The sequence below is a fragment of the Lathyrus oleraceus genome, chromosome 4 (assembly GCF_024323335.1).
Source record: "Lathyrus oleraceus cultivar Zhongwan6 chromosome 4, CAAS_Psat_ZW6_1.0, whole genome shotgun sequence".
Classification (NCBI taxonomy): Eukaryota; Viridiplantae; Streptophyta; class Magnoliopsida; order Fabales; family Fabaceae; genus Lathyrus; species Lathyrus oleraceus.
The window spans coordinates 273,949,116-273,967,691 of record NC_066582.1 but is presented as its reverse complement, the minus strand read 5'-3'; the positions used below and the strand labels follow the sequence as shown (position 1 = coordinate 273,967,691).

General features: G+C 36.4%; 1 protein-coding gene across 1 annotated transcript; it reads right to left on the bottom strand.

The window, feature by feature from the left end:
- Window positions 1–379: 379 nt before the first annotated feature.
- LOC127075058 (cytosolic sulfotransferase 12) lies at window positions 380–1,732 on the bottom strand. Its single transcript, XM_051016507.1, has one exon. It carries the CDS (start codon window positions 1,688–1,690, stop codon window positions 683–685), a length of 1,008 nt encoding a protein of 335 aa, XP_050872464.1. The 5' UTR covers window positions 1,691–1,732; the 3' UTR covers window positions 380–682.
- Window positions 1,733–18,576: the final 16,844 nt, after the last annotated feature.

Genomic DNA, 18,576 nt, shown 5'->3' with positions numbered 1-18,576 from the left:
AGTGCGGAAGAACAATCCGTTAGTCGACTTATATTATATTAAAGATTGAAATCATCTTGAATTTTCCATTCAACTTTGTTCATCATTCTTGTTTTCTAATAAAGCTTGCATGAAGTATATATACCATCCATGCCAGTGTTGAGGTTGTTACACTTTCGAAGTTAGTTAGAGTTCATAAATAACTCTCAAACTTTTCTCACTCATACTTACTTACTTATACACTAAGCTATGTAATACTATTCCATTAACTTTTTTTTTTTATAAAAAAAATCACATTAAAAATTATATAGATGAAAATGTACTTAAATGCATAAGTAAGAATTATATTTTTAATAATATCAAGTAATTAAAAAATTCAAAGATTTTATAAAATACGAGATTGATTTTATAAGCAAAATTTTATTAATGGAGAACAATCTAGCACTAGATCTCTTACACAAATCATTCCCTAAATTAACACACAATTACGAAATCATAAAGAAAAACTATTATCAAAACAAAGTAATACAACACATGAAGAAAAACCAAGTAGCATCAACAAAACAAACATACCATCTATAAAAAAAATGAAAGAAATTTATTCTTTCACGTCTAAAGCAATATGACAAGAAGTTAATGTTATTATGCATAAAATTATCCTCATATGTCTGCCGGAGGAAAATTATGCATAATTTCTTAAATTCTAAAAACTCAATTCATGTTTAACCAACTTTTTTTCTGTGATGGAGTTTATATGCTCAATCATTTCGGTTGTAAGATGATTCTTCCAATCTCCAATTTGACCTAGACGAAAAAAATATTTGTTTTCAACATCAAAAGACACTTTTTCAGTCTTGTTAACTTCCAAGTTACTCAACTTATCAAAACTACACAAATTTAAAATATCATCAACCACACCTTTGGATTCTTCTTCTTGAGAAAATGGACACTCCAAAAACTTAGCAATTTCCTTCAAATAAAAATATGGCTTCATTTTCATCTCTTCATATTTCAAGAACATTACCTTCTTTGAACTTTCCAAACTTTTCTTCCAATATCCTAATACATGCTCCCAAAAAGGTCCAAAAGGACACACTCCTCTACAAAAGCTCTCAAAAGCCTCTTCTAATGAAAGTGTTTCACTACTTTTTGTTTTAAGCTTGTTAATGAAATGCCAAAATGAAACAAAAACATCTTTGGGATCTCTACATAGATACACCACTTTGCAAGTTGAGTCTTTCACAGATTTTGGTAATGATTCATAAGATAGATGAGTAGAGAATATTCTTGGAGGAGATATTGTTTTGAGATCAGGGACAAAATCTTTGTTGTAGTAAAGACCAGTCTCCCAAAATGGAACAAGATTATGTGGATTTGTTGTGAGCAAAGGATGATTGCTATTGCTATGAATATTTGGATATTTGTTGCGGTTTATCAGAGCAAAAGACAATGCTTTAAGCCAAGTGGTACCCGATTTAGGAGAAGTGACTAAGAGAATATCAGTATCAAGGGCTTGAAAGTGCTTTTGACAAGATAAAGCACCTTGGAGACCCTTTGGAGCAAACCAAAATCCTTGATATTGATATAAGTGCTTTGTAATCCAACCTTTTTCTGATGGCAATGTGGTTAACAGCTCCTTACATTCTTCGCTTATGTCATATTCTTGCAAATATTTTGGTACAAGAGTGTTTTCATCACTTAATTTTTCCATGATGTATAGTATAGTCAAGCTTTTAATAGTGGTAGTTGGAGTCAAGATTGAACTGCCATATATATAGATATATATATATATATATATATATATATATATATATATATATATATATATATATATATATATATATATATATATATATATATATATATATATATATATATATATATATATATATATATATATATATATATATATATATATATATATATATATATATATATATATATATATATATATATATATATATATATATATATATATATATATATATATATATATATATATATATATATATATATATATATATATATATATATATATATATATATATATTTATCTATTTTTATTTAATGCATAAAAAAGGATTTTTTTTTTGTGTGCTAATACTTTTTGTATTGTAATTTTCTCTATGTAAAATATAAAATGGATCAAGGCCCCATTTTTGAGAAAATTTGTTTCTCTTGTCACCGTGAATTTGCACTTAGAGACGATTAAAAAACTAAAGAAATTAAAAGAAAAAAGAGAAAGACAAAAAATATTTTTTTTAACAATTATATATTTTAACAAAAAATATATAAAAGTTTCCATGATAATACTAAGAAGACTCAAACCTAAAGAAGTATTTGAGAATGTCATGTGAAGAGAGGACTTGAATTCTGCCTTGATATTAGAAGTACTCATTAAAATAAAAATGAAAAATCATAATGAAAAGATGGATAAATATTTTAATTTTAAAATTTGTTTTTATTATTTGTTTTTTTATAAAAATATTGATGATTTAACCTTTTAAAAATGTAGCATTATTTCAATCGTTAAGTTCATCTTTAATTTAATGAAAAAAATAAGATAATACATTTTGAAAAATTAAAGAATTAATATATATATATTTTTTAAAGTGAAGAGAACAAAATGAAGCGCAAGATTTAAATAAATGATTAAAAAAAGCATTAAATTAAAAACAGTAAATCTAGTGGAGAGATGCAGAAAATGGCTTTCTTGATTTATTTCAAAAGTGGCAAATAGGAGATACTTTTCGAAGTCGGCAAGTCAGTGGCAAAATATGAGTATGATTTAAAGATCCAATAAAGGACCAGTTTGTTTTGACTTTAAAAAAATGAATTTTTTCTTTTGTATATTTGAAAATGGATTATACAAAAATGTTTTTTAAAGTATTACAAGTTTTTTTAAATTTATTTTTTATAAATTAAAAGATTGAATTGTTCATTCAATAATATACATTATTGAAGATCAAAATATAGTCAAAATCATAATTTTTTTAAACAATTGTATCTCAAAAATGATTTTTATGAAAAACTATTTGAAATAGCTTCAAAATTAAGTGATTTTTTGAAATTTTGATATCCAAAAAAAGTTTCGATAAAATGATGAAATAACTAAAATAACATTTTAAGAATAACTATTCAAATCAAATTTTTATTTGAAGCTTTTATAAAAAGTTTCTTTATAAACTTTTTTTACGCTAAAATATGTAAACACTATAAAAATTATTTTTAAAAAAAAGTAAAAGCAAACGGGCCCAAAGTATAGTGTTTTGATTGAATAATCAAGTGGCAACAAAATGGTAAAATATATATAGAGCATGTTTTGGACCTTTTAACATTTGCATGTGCTAAAGGGGACTTGATGGTGTAAGTGGACCAGACCACTTTAATTGTTTATGGGACCACAACTACCTTTTATATTTGAAATCTTTAAACATTACATGACACAAATAATTGGTTGATAAGGTGACGATCTCTAAGGTGGGATTTGAGACTTTTTCAATAGTTTCTCTTATAATTTTTTTTTTATCTATAATTGTTCGACTCCTTCCCATTTGAAATATTCTCCTTACAATAAAATTTTCATATCTTTTCTCTACATATCAAAACCAACTAAGTTTATTTTCTACCATTTGATCTTATTATAAGTGCTACTCCAATATATTTTTTAATATTTTCATTTATAATATTATGTTCAACATCGCATGTCTCATCAATGTTCGATAGAAAAAAGTTCCCTTCAATTCGAGAGGTATTTTTTGTGTCACATAAAATCCAGGAGCCTCGCCTCAATTTCAACCAACTAACTTATATTTGATTGTTTATAATTATTTTTTTCCACTGTTTTGTATCATGCGACAAAGATATTTAAGATTTTCTTTTAAAATAACCAATTTTTTCAAAAAAAATACGAAAATAACCATGTTTTCAAAAAAAGTACCAAAATAACCAACTTTGGGAGAGGATGCGCCGGGGGAGTTGGCGCACCCCCAAAAAAGTAAGAAGAGGCGCCAGATGCATTGATGCACATGCATTGGGCCTCATGAAGAGGCGCCAATGTGTGTGGCGCCTGCATGACCCTCCAAGAGGAGGCGCCAGAGGCAATGGCGTGTTTGTGTGTTTGTGTGCAAGGCGTCAATTTTTGTGGCGCCTGTATGTGTGTGTCATGTGGGTGCCAATTCAACTGGCGCCTACATGTTTTGTCCAATTCATCTTCCGTCTCTATAAATACCATTCTCTTGCATACAATTATTGTCACTCAAATTCATCTCCTAGTCTAGTTCAACCATCAATTTTAATTTTCTCTGTTTCAACAATGTCTGCATACATTCAGAAACGAAATGCTGATGTAATATTTTCTGCCGTTGCGGCTCCGATACAGGTTCGACTTTGGAACGCAGATACGTTTGAACGTCTTAATCGGATGTTGTACAGTTGGTTTGAGGGAGAAATTGGAGAGGGTGAACGGATTAGAAGAATACAATGGCTTGTGTCCACGTTCAACCAAAACGGAGAAGTGCGCGAATGGGTGGGTATTAAGACCGACCAAGACGCTCGTAGGATGATGCAACACATGTTCAAAATTGTTTTGATGGTTGTAATCGCATAGTTTTTGTATTCTAGTTGTTTTAATTGTTTGTGTTATTTTTTATGAACAACTGTCTTTTCATCACATACGTCTACTATGAAGTAAAATTAATTTTCCATATATTGCAATAGAGGTACTTTGAAATAAATTTAAGTTTCCATATATCAACAGAGGTACATCTGAATTTATCTGGTTGTGCTCGTTCCAACACTAGGACAATTATTACGATTGTGACCTGGTTGACGGCATGAACTACATAGTCTAACCATTTTGTTCGCCGTATCCATTTCGGTTTGAATCCGGGTGCTGTTAGGGCGACCCTTTTTCTTCCTTCGCATAACTTCGTTGTGCCAGACGATGTCCCCTTGATAATCTGGTCAATAATCCTCTTTTGCCACTACTAAAAAACTAATTTTATAAACATTTGAAAGGCTGGCGACTTTGTAAACTTCAGATAGCAAGTAGGATGGATCCCTTCGAACCTTTGAGCATGCCGCAATGACATGGGAGCAGGGGGTACGAAAGGATTGGAACCTTCCGCAGTCGCACCAACCTCTATCTAATTTGACTCTGTACTGTCCCATTGGCATGCCCTCATTGTGATCCATGGACTCGGCAACAGTAAACCAACCCTTAGTTCAGTCAAATACCGTAACCACGTGTGTGTTTGCTTTGGCAGCTTCATGTCTGATGAATTTCATTGAAGCATCACTGAACAGCTGTCCAAAATTGCAACACGGAACTCTATTTTGAGCGTTTGGTTTCAAACAACGCCCCTAGCCTGAAATATGTAGCTTGCACCAAAGCGATTATTGGTAGGTTACGAATTCCTTTGAAGACAGAGTTCATTGATTCCACAAGATTTGTTGTCATGTGGCCCCAACGTTGTTCGCTGTCGTATGCCCTAGTCCACTTCTCCAACGGAATACTATCGATCCACCGAACCACATCTTCGTTCGACAATCTTATTTCCTCGCGGTAGTGTTTGAAAGAAGGTTCTGTTAATGCGTAACCTGCATTGACAACCTTCTTATGCAACGTCTTATCTTTGATTTCCCGCATGATATTCTGAGCAATATGTCTAATACAAAACACATGCGTCGAATGAGGATTTTGCCAGCCATTGTCAATGTTATTATATGCATTGATGATTTAGGGGTGTCTATCAGAGATCAAACACAAGTTAGGCTGAGGTGCAACGTGCAATCGGAGATTTCTTAGGAAAAAACTCCATCCCTCAGCAGTCTCCCCTTCAACTAGGACAAAGGCGATCGGAAAAATATTGCTGTTCCCATCTTGTGCCACTGCCATCAGTAACGTTCCTTTGTATTTTCCATACAACCATATACCATCAATTTGTATAATTGGTTTACAAAAAGAAAAACCTATGATACACGGTTGATATTCCCAAAATAGACGGTGAAATATTCTATTTCCAAGAGCACACGTACCATCTGGTGTATATGCGGACAATGTTTCCATCTTGAAAATTGTCCCGGGAGCATAGTGTTTTAGAGCCAACAGGTATTTTTGAAGTTGTTTGTAAGATTCTTCCCAATTGCCAAACACTTTTTCAACAACTTTTGTTCTATCTATCCATGCCTTCCTATATGATGGTGTGTACTCGTACTCTGCCCTAATATGCGAGATTATTGTGCTCACCTTTAATGACGGATTGTCGCCAATGACAGACAATATTTCATTGCATATTAGCTGAGAGCTTAATTTAAGATGATCCTGCATTGGGTTTGTCAGCATGCATCTGTGATCTGGACCCATTGATCCAATCTCCCAAGACTCGCTCCTCTTCCAGTACGAAGCTGACAACTTAAAAAGGCAGTGCTCATTTGGACAATAAACTTTATACCTCGATACGTCAGTTCTGTCAACTCTGAAATCTGCTGATAGTTGCATGTGGAATTTTTTAATGGATTTTACACATTCCTCTTTTGTGCGAAATGTATCTCCTTGTTTCAGAGATCCTTGCATTTGCACGTAAGGATTGTACCATACATCTGCCGAAGGTTCATATGAACCCAAATTTAACCTTGTCATGTGTTGGGGTGGCCAATATAAATGACTTGCTGGTATTGGCTCCTCTTCCTCTTCAGCGTTCACCATCGAATCAACCATGATCTCAGGTTCCTCTTCTTCATCGTTTGGAATATTCACCTCAGCTTGTTCGTCATCAGTCTCACAAAACACTTGTGACTGGTCAATGTACTGAGACTCTTGTTGTTGATGTGGTAATATATACAACTCTATATCGTTGTAACCAGATTGTTCGTGACTGCCAAACATATGTTGAACATCATCATCATCTCGAATCTTCTTCTGAATTTTTTTTACCTGGTTTTCTGCAAAACAAACTGGATTTTTATAAATGATCTGACCCACATTATTGCACTGCAATTTCTTTTCTATTATTTGTTTCAGATGTGAAAAATTTGATCGCCGATTTATTGTAAACCGAGTCACCTCTGTGTCTCGAAAATAAAAACCGAACAACTGATGATCAAATATTTCACCTTCGACATGTGCACTGATCATATAATGTTGTGTGGAATACATTTTGTTGAATGGAATTGAAACTGAATGCATTGCTAAGTTGTTCAACTGCACATCATAAATAGTTGGTCAATGCATTGATAACTTGGTAATTGTCTGTATAGACTTGACCATGCATGCAGTTGAAGGAATCCAGCACGCAGAGAAAAGATTGAAAAGAATACACAAGCGCCATGGAATCAAAGAATCTTTGAGGTATGTGCCCTAAGATTCCAACCTAGACGCCCATTCCCTAGGCGCCATAAAGTAATTGAGGCGCCAAAGACTTGGGCTCCCCTTCACAAAATAAGACAAAGGCGCCACTAGGAAGGGCGCCCCTTCCAATTGCCCTACACTAAGGCGCCAAGAGGAAGGGCGCCTCTTCCTTGCATGTGAGAAATCACATGTAGGCGCCAAACTGAAGGGCTCCTCTTCCCTTGCATGTGATTTCTTCACATGCGCCAAGAAGATTCCTCACATGCTCTTCCATGCTGAATTTTGTCATTCTTGTCTCCTCTTGCCTTTCCATGCAACCAATCACACTCTTTTTAGGTTTCCAAACCTACTCACTCATTCATCTATAAATAGTCTCTCATATCAACAATATCAAATCATCTTCATCAATACTCAAGTATTTTCTTCTACCAAATTTCTTTCATCTACCAAACTCAAGCTTTGCAAATTCAAATCATGTCTTTGTTAACTATGGGTGATGAACACAGAGGCATAATCGATAATATCTCGGCATTTGTATGTTATCTCTCTCTTTTAGTTACTATTTCTGGATTACTTCTAATACATATCTTCTTTGTGTTATACCTTTGTAATCTCTCTCTTTTTAGTTTTTATTTCTGGATTACATCTAATACATATCTTCTTTGTGTTATACCTTTGTAATCTCTCTCTTTTTAGTTTCTATTTTAGGATTACTTCTTATAGATGTGTGTTTGTTGAGTATGTATTTCTTCTTCTAATTGTATTTTCTTATTTTTTTGTTATTAGGATCCGAAGCGGTTTAGATGCCGTGTACATGAATATGTACCCCACGATCCTTTAATAGAACCATATATTAGAGGATGTGGATTTGGAAATCTATTAAACATTGTTTCGTACTCGGTGGACTACAAGTTCATTCTGGCTTTGTTGGAGAGGTGGAGACCCGAGACCCACACATTTTACCTTCCGATTGGTGAGTGTACCGTCACACTTGAGGATGTGTACATGTTGTGTGGTCTTCGTATAGATGGAAAGGCCGTGAATGGGCAAGTTAACCAAGACAACAATATATGCAATGAATTACTGGGTGCCCCTTTGTTAGACGAGGAAACTGAGGGAGACACATCCGGTCAAGCAAGGGGGCAAGGTATAAATTTAAAATATCTTAAACAATATTATGCCATTATAGTATTGTCCGGCGATTCAACCGAGTATGAGAAAATAATAAAAGCTCGGTGTTATATTATGATTTTATTTGGTAACTTTTTGTTTCTAGAAAGTACAGGTAATTCTGTGAATATAATGTATTTACCTTTATTACGCAACATCAATAAGGTAAACACTTATAGTTGGGGTTCAACTGTGTTGGCCCATCTATATAGTGCAATGTGTAGAACTGCAAAAAAGAATGCATGTACTTTTTTTTCATGTGCTTATTTGCTTCAAGCTTGGGGGTGGTCTAGGATGCCGTCGCTCGCCCCGATAAATGAGCGCCCATTCGTGTTCCCCTTTGCAACCAAGTAAGTCTAGCACTTTACCATTCACCATTTAGTTAATTATATTTATTATTTAAATTAACAGTAAATAATATTTTTCACTTCTTTTTATTATCTTAGGTGGTCAGTAAGGGGAATGAACTACAATAGGTGTCCGAAACACGCTATTGTAGTCAATCGAAATATATTGGACCACATTGGACATGATGATGTAATACTCTTACCAAACTATATTTTAATTTAAAAATACTTCTCAAATTATTTTCCATCTAACGATTTGGTATTTTTTTCCAGTTTGTTTGGAGGCCATATCTGGGTCTGAATCATGATGTGAACCATGACGATGCTGCAGTTTGGACAACGAAGACACCGATTATCTGATTCACTACAGTTGAAATGCACCAAAGTGACCGGGTCAAACTGCAGTTCGGAATGCTACAACATATTCCAAAATCTCCCACGTGTTTGGGGAATTGGCATCAAAAAAGGGTCGATGCATAGTGGGATTATTCTGACTGGAGAGACTTTGCAAAAGACATGTGTCGTCAATGGAGGAATCGACGACAACACATCTTGAACGAACCAGTCATCCAAGGTGCAAGACCGACTCAACAATATATGGCATGGTTTAGGTCTGTAACAACTCAGCAATTTGTATTTGAGCCGCGGTATTTGATGGATCCGCGCCAACTTGCTTCGTCATCGTATGCCCCACATCAATTCACCACCCAACACCAATGTGAACCCACCCAAACTCAACAACCAACCACACAACATCAACCGACCACATACACAAAACAACCACACACCCAACATCGCAACCCGTTCATGCCAACCACCTAACAACGAACCATCCAACGTCGCAATCCATTCATACCACCCACCCAAACACAAAACCAAGAAACAAACCCCGCAACTACAACCGTCTATAGCCCAAATGATTCATATGGGTCACGTCATCGTAGCCCCCCGCCAACTAACACCCAACCACTGTTTAACTATAGTACGCCCCAAGAACCATTGCTTCGTTTTCAAAACGACTCAATGGCCCAATTTGGGCAAGTATACCGTCCCCAATCACCCAACCCCAACGCCATAACTACGATGACATGAGCACCGAACTCCATTACGGAAGCGCCGTTGGCCAGAGCCCCTCCGGATATTGGGAGCAAATGATGACACATCTGTCAAATACCGCCGGAACTTCTGCCGGACCTTCCTACCAGCCATCGCTCAATCAGGTTAGCACCCAAAGACCACAAACACCTCAAGAAAATCGTGGGAGACCTCAGAGACAACCTAACACACCGAGATGTGGAACCGGGGGATGTTATAATCGGGCGGGTCATTAGGTTTTTGGTCTTTCACTACGCCAAAAATGACTTTTAACAGCGCATCTTAGACAACGCTTTTAAAAGAAAGCGCTGTCTAAGGTTAAAATTAAAAACAAACACGGAAAATGTTCCAAGAAAATAATAAAAGCGTTGTCTAATGGGGGGTCTTAGACAGCGCTTTCTAAAAGCGCTGTCTAAGACCCCCCCTTAGACAGCGCTTTTAGAAAGCGCTTATAAATATAGACTTTAGACAGCGCTTTTGGTAAAGCGCTGTCTAAAGTCTTTAAATTAAAAAAAAAATTAAAACCAAAAGCGCTGTCTAAGGGGGGGTTTAGAAAGCGCTTTTGGAAAGCGATGTCTTAGGCATACCTTAGAAAGCGCTTTACACAAAAGCGCTGTCTAAGGTCTTATTAAAATAAAATTTCAGACCACAAAAGCGCTTTCGTTCTCTGTTCTTTTGTTTTCCCTCTTCTTCACTCACCTCAAAAACTTACGCCATTTCCACAAAAGCGCTTTTGTTTTCCTTCTTCTCAACTCACACAATAACCCTACCTTCTCACTCTCGGCGGCCGTGCTCACGTATTTCTCTCTGGAAACAAACCCTAAATAACTTTGGTACCGGCGGTGCTCACGTATTTCTTCTCACTATACCGGCAGCGAAACAAACCCTTCCTTCTCACTGTACCGGCGGTGCTCACGTACTTCTCACCATAACGACACCTCGGTAAGTCTCTTTCTCAAACCCTAAATAACTTTGGTACCAAATGCATGTTGAAGTAGAGGTAATGACTACATTGTATTCATTCTTGCATATGTGAATGTTTATGGTTTGTGAGTGATATTTGATTTTATATAATGTGTTATAGATGAACATTATGTGTGAAAACTCTTGCCCCATTTTATATTTTTCTGTATTTTTCTGTATCACCAATGTTGGTTCTGTTGAAAACTCAGTCATATTTTTCTGTATCACCAATGTTGGTTCTGTATTATGTGTGAAAACTCAGTTATATAAAATGACCCAAATTTTGAGATTTTGAAGTTTATTCTGTTGCCTTAGGGTTGAATGTTGGTTTTGAAGTTGAATCAGTTAGTGTTTAGGGAATTAAAGTGTTAGTTTGAAATGTTAGTTAAGTTAGTAAGTTAGTGAAAAGTAGTTAGTTGGTTATTGATAATATGATTGTTAGTTGAGTTGATTCGATAGTTAGCTATGAAACTGTTAATTATGTGTCAGAGACTGTTAGAGATTAATTAGAACAGTTTTGTTAGTAGGACTGTTATGAAATTTGAAATGTGATTCAGTTAGTTATTTAGGAAAGTTGGTTAGTCATGTTTGAATTGGCAAATAAAATTAGTAAGTTAGTTAATATTGAATGGACAAGGTTTATTAGTGTATTTTGAAATCAGTTATTGAAATGCTAATAGGAGTTAAAGTAGTAGTTAGTGTATCAATTTACTAACTCATGCTAGTCTGAAAAGAACAAGCTACAAAGTTTGGTGACAGGTGAATACTAGTTAGGATGTTAAATGGATTTTGGTGAATGTATTTTGAAATCAATTTGAATGTTCATTGAAACTACTATGGAATAATAGTTTTGACCAGTTGAATGTTCAAAGATACTACCTTAGTTATGTATTTTCGTCTAGATTAATTGTTTACTTTAATAAGTAGGAAAACCATGGATAAAACATGGATCTGTGCCGATCGAATGACCAAAGAGTACGAGAGTGGGGTTTTGGAATTCGTTAAGTATGCTGTTCAACACGCTGAAAACCCCAGACGAATGCATTGTCCTTGCTTGCGTTGTTGTTATATTGGTAAGGTTGACGCACATGGATTGAAATCGCATTTGCTGAGGCATGGAATTGATCAAAGTTATCAGTGTTGGATATTTCATGGTGAGAAAATTAACGAGAATGTTGAATCGAGTGGAAAAAGTAGTACGACCTATGCTTCATACGACAAAGACACGGAAACATACGATTGTGATCGAGTTGAAGAGATTGTAGAAGCACTGGAAGAAGATCTTCATGATTATCCTGAAATGTTTGAGAGGATGGTAAGCGATGCAGAGAAACCGTTGTACAAAGGTTGCACTAAATTCTCAAGACTTTCTGCGGTATTAAAGTTGTACAACTTAAAGGCGGGCAATGGATGGTCGGATAAAAGTTTCACAGAGTTGTTGGCCCTTATGAGAGAAATGCTACCGGATGATAATGTTCTTCCTAATCGAACCTATGAGGCAAAAAAAATGTTGTGCTCTATTGGCATGAGCTATGATAAGATACATGCTTGTCCTAACGATTGCATTTTGTTTCGTAACGAATATGCAATGTTAACTGAGTGCCCTAAATGCGGTTTGTCTCGATATAAGAAAAGATTATCTCCCGCAAAAGTCTTATGGTATTTTCCGATAATTCCGAGATTTAGGCGCATGTTTCGTAGTGAAACCTATGCAAGACATCTTACTTGGCATGCAGATGAAAGAATTATTGATGGAATGTATCGGCATCCGGCTGATTCACCACAGTGGTCGAAGATTGATAATGATTATCCTGAGTTTGGATCAGAAGCAAGAAACCTTCGATTGGCATTATCTACTGATGGAATGAACCCACATGGTCTTCAAAGTATCTCACATACCACATGGCCTGTGATTCTTATGATTTATAACCTACCTCCGTGGCTATGTATGAAGCGTAAGTACATGATGTTATCTATGTTAATCTCTGGGCCTAAACAACCAGGGAATGACATAGACGTATACTTGACACCTCTGATCGAAGATTTAAAGATTTTGTGGGAGAACGGTGTGGAGGTTTATGATGGATATAGGAAAGAAAGTTTCAATTTGAGGGCGATGTTGTTTGGCACAATTAATGATTTTCCAGCATACGGGAATCTATCTGGGTATAGCATTAAAGGTCAACGTGCGTGTCCTGTTTGTGAAGACGGAACCGATACGATTCGATTGGAACTTTGCCAGAAGAATGTGTTTCTCGGTCATCGTAGATTCTTACATTCTAAACATCACTACCGTGGGTGGAGAAAAGCATTCAATGGAGACACCGAACATCGTAGAGCTCCACCCGCATTGTCAGGTGAACAAGTTTTTGAAAAGGTGAAAGATGTGCGTACTGAGTTTGGCAAGCCTTTTGCACATAAGATTGTGAAAGGTGGGTGGAAGAAAAGGTCGATATTTTTTGAATTGCCATATTGGAAGTCTTTGTACGTGAGACATTTTCTCGATGTTATGCATATTGAAAAAAACGTATTTGAAAGTGTTATCGGTACATTACTCAATATAAAAGGCAAGTCTAAGGATGGCCTTAAAGCAAGGGAGGACATGTTAAAAATGGGAATGAGAACTGAATTAGCACCCGTGAAGAAAGGAAGACGAACATATCTACCACCTGCTGCTTTTACTTTATCTAGAAAGGAGAAAAAAAATTTGTGTAAGTCTCTGAGTGAAGTTAAGGTTCCAGAAGGATACTCATCTGATATCAGAAGACTTGTTTCTATGAAAGACCTCAAGTTGAAGAATTTGAAGACACATGATTGCCATGTTATAATGGAACATTTTCTACCGATAGGTATACGTTCTATTTTGCCAGAAAAAGTAAGAAGTGCCATAACTAAATTGTGTTTTTTCTTTAGGTCAATTTGTAGTAAGGTGATCGATCCCGAGATCTTACCAACACTACAAAAAGAGATTGTAATTACCTTGTGTGAGCTTGAAATGTATTTTCCTCCGTCTTTTTTTGACATAATGGTTCATTTAGTTGTTCATCTTGTGAAAGAGACACAGTTGTGTGGACCAGCTTATATGAGATGGATGTACCCTGCTGAACGGTATATGAAAATATTAAAAGGGTACGTGAAATCCCAAAGTTGACCAGAGGGTTGTATTGTTGAACGATACATTGTTGAAGAAGCTGTTGAGTTTTGTACTGAATATTTGTCTAACGTTCAATCGATTGGACTCCCCAGAGCTCAGATTTTCGACAAAATGGAAGGTAAAAAATTAATTGGGAATAAAATTGTGACAATATCAAGGGATGAACGGGATCAAGTTCATTTGTATGTTCTGCACAATAATAATGAGGTTGAGCCATATGTTGAAATGCACAAGGATGTACTCCGAAGGTTAAATCCGAACAGAAATGAAAATTGGATAGTTATAGAGCACAATCAAAGTTTCATACAATGGTTGAAGGATCATATTTATTTGAAGCGCTCTTCAGATCCTTCTTCGGTAACAGAAAGGTTGAGATGTTTGGCATATGGTCCAAGTTTGCATGTGTTTTCTCATAGCGCATATTCAATTAATGGATACACATTTTATACCAAAGAACAAGATGATAAGAGTACTATGCAAAATAATGGTGTCACCGTGCTAGCTGAAGCAATGCATATATCAAGTATGAAGGACTTAAACCCCAAATATGCAAATTTGTCATATTTTGGAGTTATTGAGCACATTTGGGTGTTTGATTACGAGAAGTTTCAGATTCCCATCTTTGGTTGCAAGTGGGTGAATAGTAGTGGCATACGAATGGATAAGTCTGGATTTTTGCAAGTTGATCTTACTAGGGTGGGGTACAAAGATGAACCTTTTATTCTAGCATCTCAAGCTAAACAAGTGTTCTATGTGAATGACCCGAAGAGTACAAAATGGTCTATAGTGCTTTTCTCTAACAAAGTGACTGATGATAGCGGTGTCGATCAATGTGATATTGATGTTGAGAATGAGTCATGCATTAGACGGAATGAGTTGAATAGAAATGATGAAGTTGAGGATCTTATACCGGATGAGTCATATATAAGAAACGATCATAATGAGGGAATTTGGATCAATTCATCCGTACGCATTGCTAAGAAACAAGTGATTAATATTCCAACAAAGAAAAGAAAGAGATGTTAGTGACTTAGGTAAATTATCCATGGTTTCTTTATTTTTTTTTTTCATTTGTTTTGATTATAAGTTATATGTGATAATGCATGATTTCATTATATTTTTGTTTTCAATTGCTTTGATTATAAGTTATATCTGATAATGCATGATTTCTTTATTTTTTGTTTTCAATTGCTTTGATTATAAGTTATATTTGATATTTGATGGTTTCCTTGGTTTATTACAGGTTAGACATGGCTGATAACCAACATGAGGAAGTTAGTAAAGTATCCGCGGAAGAAGAAATTCGAAGAGGCATCACAGTAATGCGAAGGGTGGTCCAAGGAAGATCTCGAGGCATCATACTAGATGTCTCTTGGAACAACCAGGGACAACTTATAGAACCTAATGGGCATACCTTAACTAGTTTCATCGGTGCACTAGTAAGGAATGAAATTCCCATTACATGTGATGATTGGAGAAATAAAGAGTTGAAAGAGTCCAAAGAAAAAATTTGGAGTGAGATAAAGGTACAATCATTTGGCCCTTAATTATACGGTATCAATTATGTTTTTTCAATTACCGATACTAACTATCAATCTGTATGTTTTTCTTAGCGATGTTTTAACATCGAAGAAGAAAGAAGAGGGTTTTGTATGAAATTGGCCGGAAAGCTTCTTAGAGGGTTTCAGACATTTTTATCATCCAAGTTCCTTAAGGATGCGGATGGTAATTTTGTGGATGCGGAGCTTCCTAGAAAATATGAAAGTTTGATATCGGCTGAAGAATGGGAAGCTTTCAAATCCAAAAGACAAGACCCGACTTTTCAAAGAATAAGTGCTACAAATCGGGAAAGAGCATCAAGTCCCGCATATCCGTACCGAAAAGGACGTGTCGGATATGGACGCTTAGAACAATCCATGGTAAGTATTTATAAATTGCGAAAACAAATTTGTTCATCATATATTAGTTTTATCTGATCAAATTGTATGACTTAATGTGTAGCTGCAGAAGGAGGAAAGTTCAGAAACATCTCTTCCTGCACATGTTTTGTGGAAGGAAGCCCGTGTGGGCAAATCTGGAGTTCCACAAGAAGAAGTTTTAAACGTATACCAGAAATGTGTAAGTATAACATTTTTTCATTAATTGAATAACATTTTTATACACAAATATTTGACAAGTATACGGTATTCATCTGATTTTTCAGGAGGAGCTATCTCAGTCTCTATCTCCCGATGATACTAAGAGCATACTTAGTCGGGCATTAGATGTCCCTGAGTATTCTGGTCGGGTGAGGGGTAAGGGATTTGGAGTCACTCCGACCTCCCTCAGTGTTAAAAAAGGAAAGGCTCCTAGTAATCGGGAGCTTCATGCAAGATTGGAAGCCATGCAAGCTGAGCTTGATGCATTGAGGAGAGAAAGAGAGGCTAGCGCCTCAACGGTATACAGAGATGCTTCGGACAAAAACAGTATCAACTGTACCTTTCAGCCGAACATTCCAGAGGTAATTACATATAATTGTCTTAAATTGAACTATTTGCTTAAATTATGTATTTGACATATATACACATTAACGATTTCTTGTTATTATGGTTTTAGGGCATTTCCCATTGTCAGCTGTATTTGTCGTCACCATACTATCGGATGGTTGGCAAGGGAAAAGTGCATAACGTTAGCGGAGTATTACTCCACACTAGAGAGCTCCCTGCTGGATGTTTGAAGGTATCAGTTGATATTGCAGTTGAGCCGAATGCAGCATTACCATATCCTAGCGATGATTCGGATGCAACAACGGTGCACGAAGCAGTAGGTTCGTTTGTTGCATGGCCGACAAACCTCATATGCGTAGGATATGAGGTATGCTTAAAACTTATGTTAACTTTAATGTGTATATTCAAAGTTTAAAATTTATGCTTAAAATTTTACTTACATATTTTCCTTGGTTATGTTAAATAGACTCCCACAAAATCCAAATCAAAAGAAAATGAGGTTAGCAATGCCTCCGCACAACAAAAAAAGGAGGTTAGCAACGCCTCCGCACGGGTAAAAAGTTCTGGTGCTAAGAAGACCGTAGCTAGGAAAAAACCTACCACCAAGTATAGGTCGTGCCTCAGGACATTTATAGAGATGACCGATATACCGACCGGAGGTGTTCGGAATGTACATATGGAGGTAGGGATTTTCGGCTTTGATTACGACCAAATGATTGGTAATGAAGACTTCATGCAAGTTTTTGGTCATGAAGAAATCGGCGTCAACGTTGTCAATACATATATTAGGTAAATCCGGTCTACTTTGTTTTATTAATTAAACAACTTATGTTAATGATGTTTACTTTATGTTAATCCGGTTTACTTTATGTTTCAAAAGAGGTGTTAATGATGTTTTTATATTAGGTTTTTGTATGACAAATTGATGCGCCCCAATGATTTGGACGAGTCATTCGGATTCTTAGCACCCGCGACCGTCAACTTAGGTTTAATCTTAAGTAGACCGCATACCGTGACGGAGTATGTTCTTCGGATCCTCATGGAGAATAAAGATGCGGAGAAGTTGTTTTTTATACCGTTTAATACTGATCCTTCTCAGTCACCTCTATCCCCTTCTTGTCCTTCGACATCATTTTCACTTTTACAGGACCATGCCTTGTCACGGGGTTAACACCATCATCTGTCGTCGGTGCAAAAGTGATTACCTTAGAATCCACCAAGTCCTGGACCACATGCTTAAAAGCTTTGCAATCCTCAACATGATGTCCGGGTGCCCCAGCATGGAACTCGCACCTGACATTCTCATCGTAACCGGCAGGCCTCTGATCAGGTTTTAACAGAGTCAACATCCTCGGCTGCACCAATCCAAGATCCTTCAACCTCTCAAACAGAGAGGCGTAAGTCACGGGCGGCTTATTGAAATGACGATCTGCCGTCCTTCTTCTCACTGGGCCCCCAGCTCTTTGTGTCCTCTGTCGAGGTGGCTGTTGCCGCCGTGGTACAGATGAATCACCAACAGGAACGGTTACGGTGGCCGCATAAGGGTGATAACGATCCTTACCGCGTTCTCTTTTAGTCTGCGCACCACCTGATTCAACTTCCTTCTCAAGTTGACCATTGCCAAGGGATTTCTTCCCCACAGAGCCAGAGGGATTTGTTACTTCGAATGACGGAGCCTTTCCCTGAACTTTCTCCTTGATCATCCAGCCCTCAATCCTTTCTAATCTCTCGGCCATGGCTTTCTGCCCCAAGGCAAGCCCTTGCACAACACTGAACAAGTCCCTCACCATCTCTTTCAGCTCAAGGATGTCGGCGGTGGGAGAATCCATCAGTTCGGATTTGTGCCTGGTGAAGTATCTGTGAGGGCGTGCTGAGTGCAAAGGTACGACTCAGCGAGCACGAGCAACGATTCCTGAAAAGACCAAGCACATCAGAAGCAAATACCTACAAAACAGCAAGCAGGTTAATATGCATGAATGCAACATCTATCCCTATGAGGAACACTTTGTCTCTCGATCCTGGCATCATTGA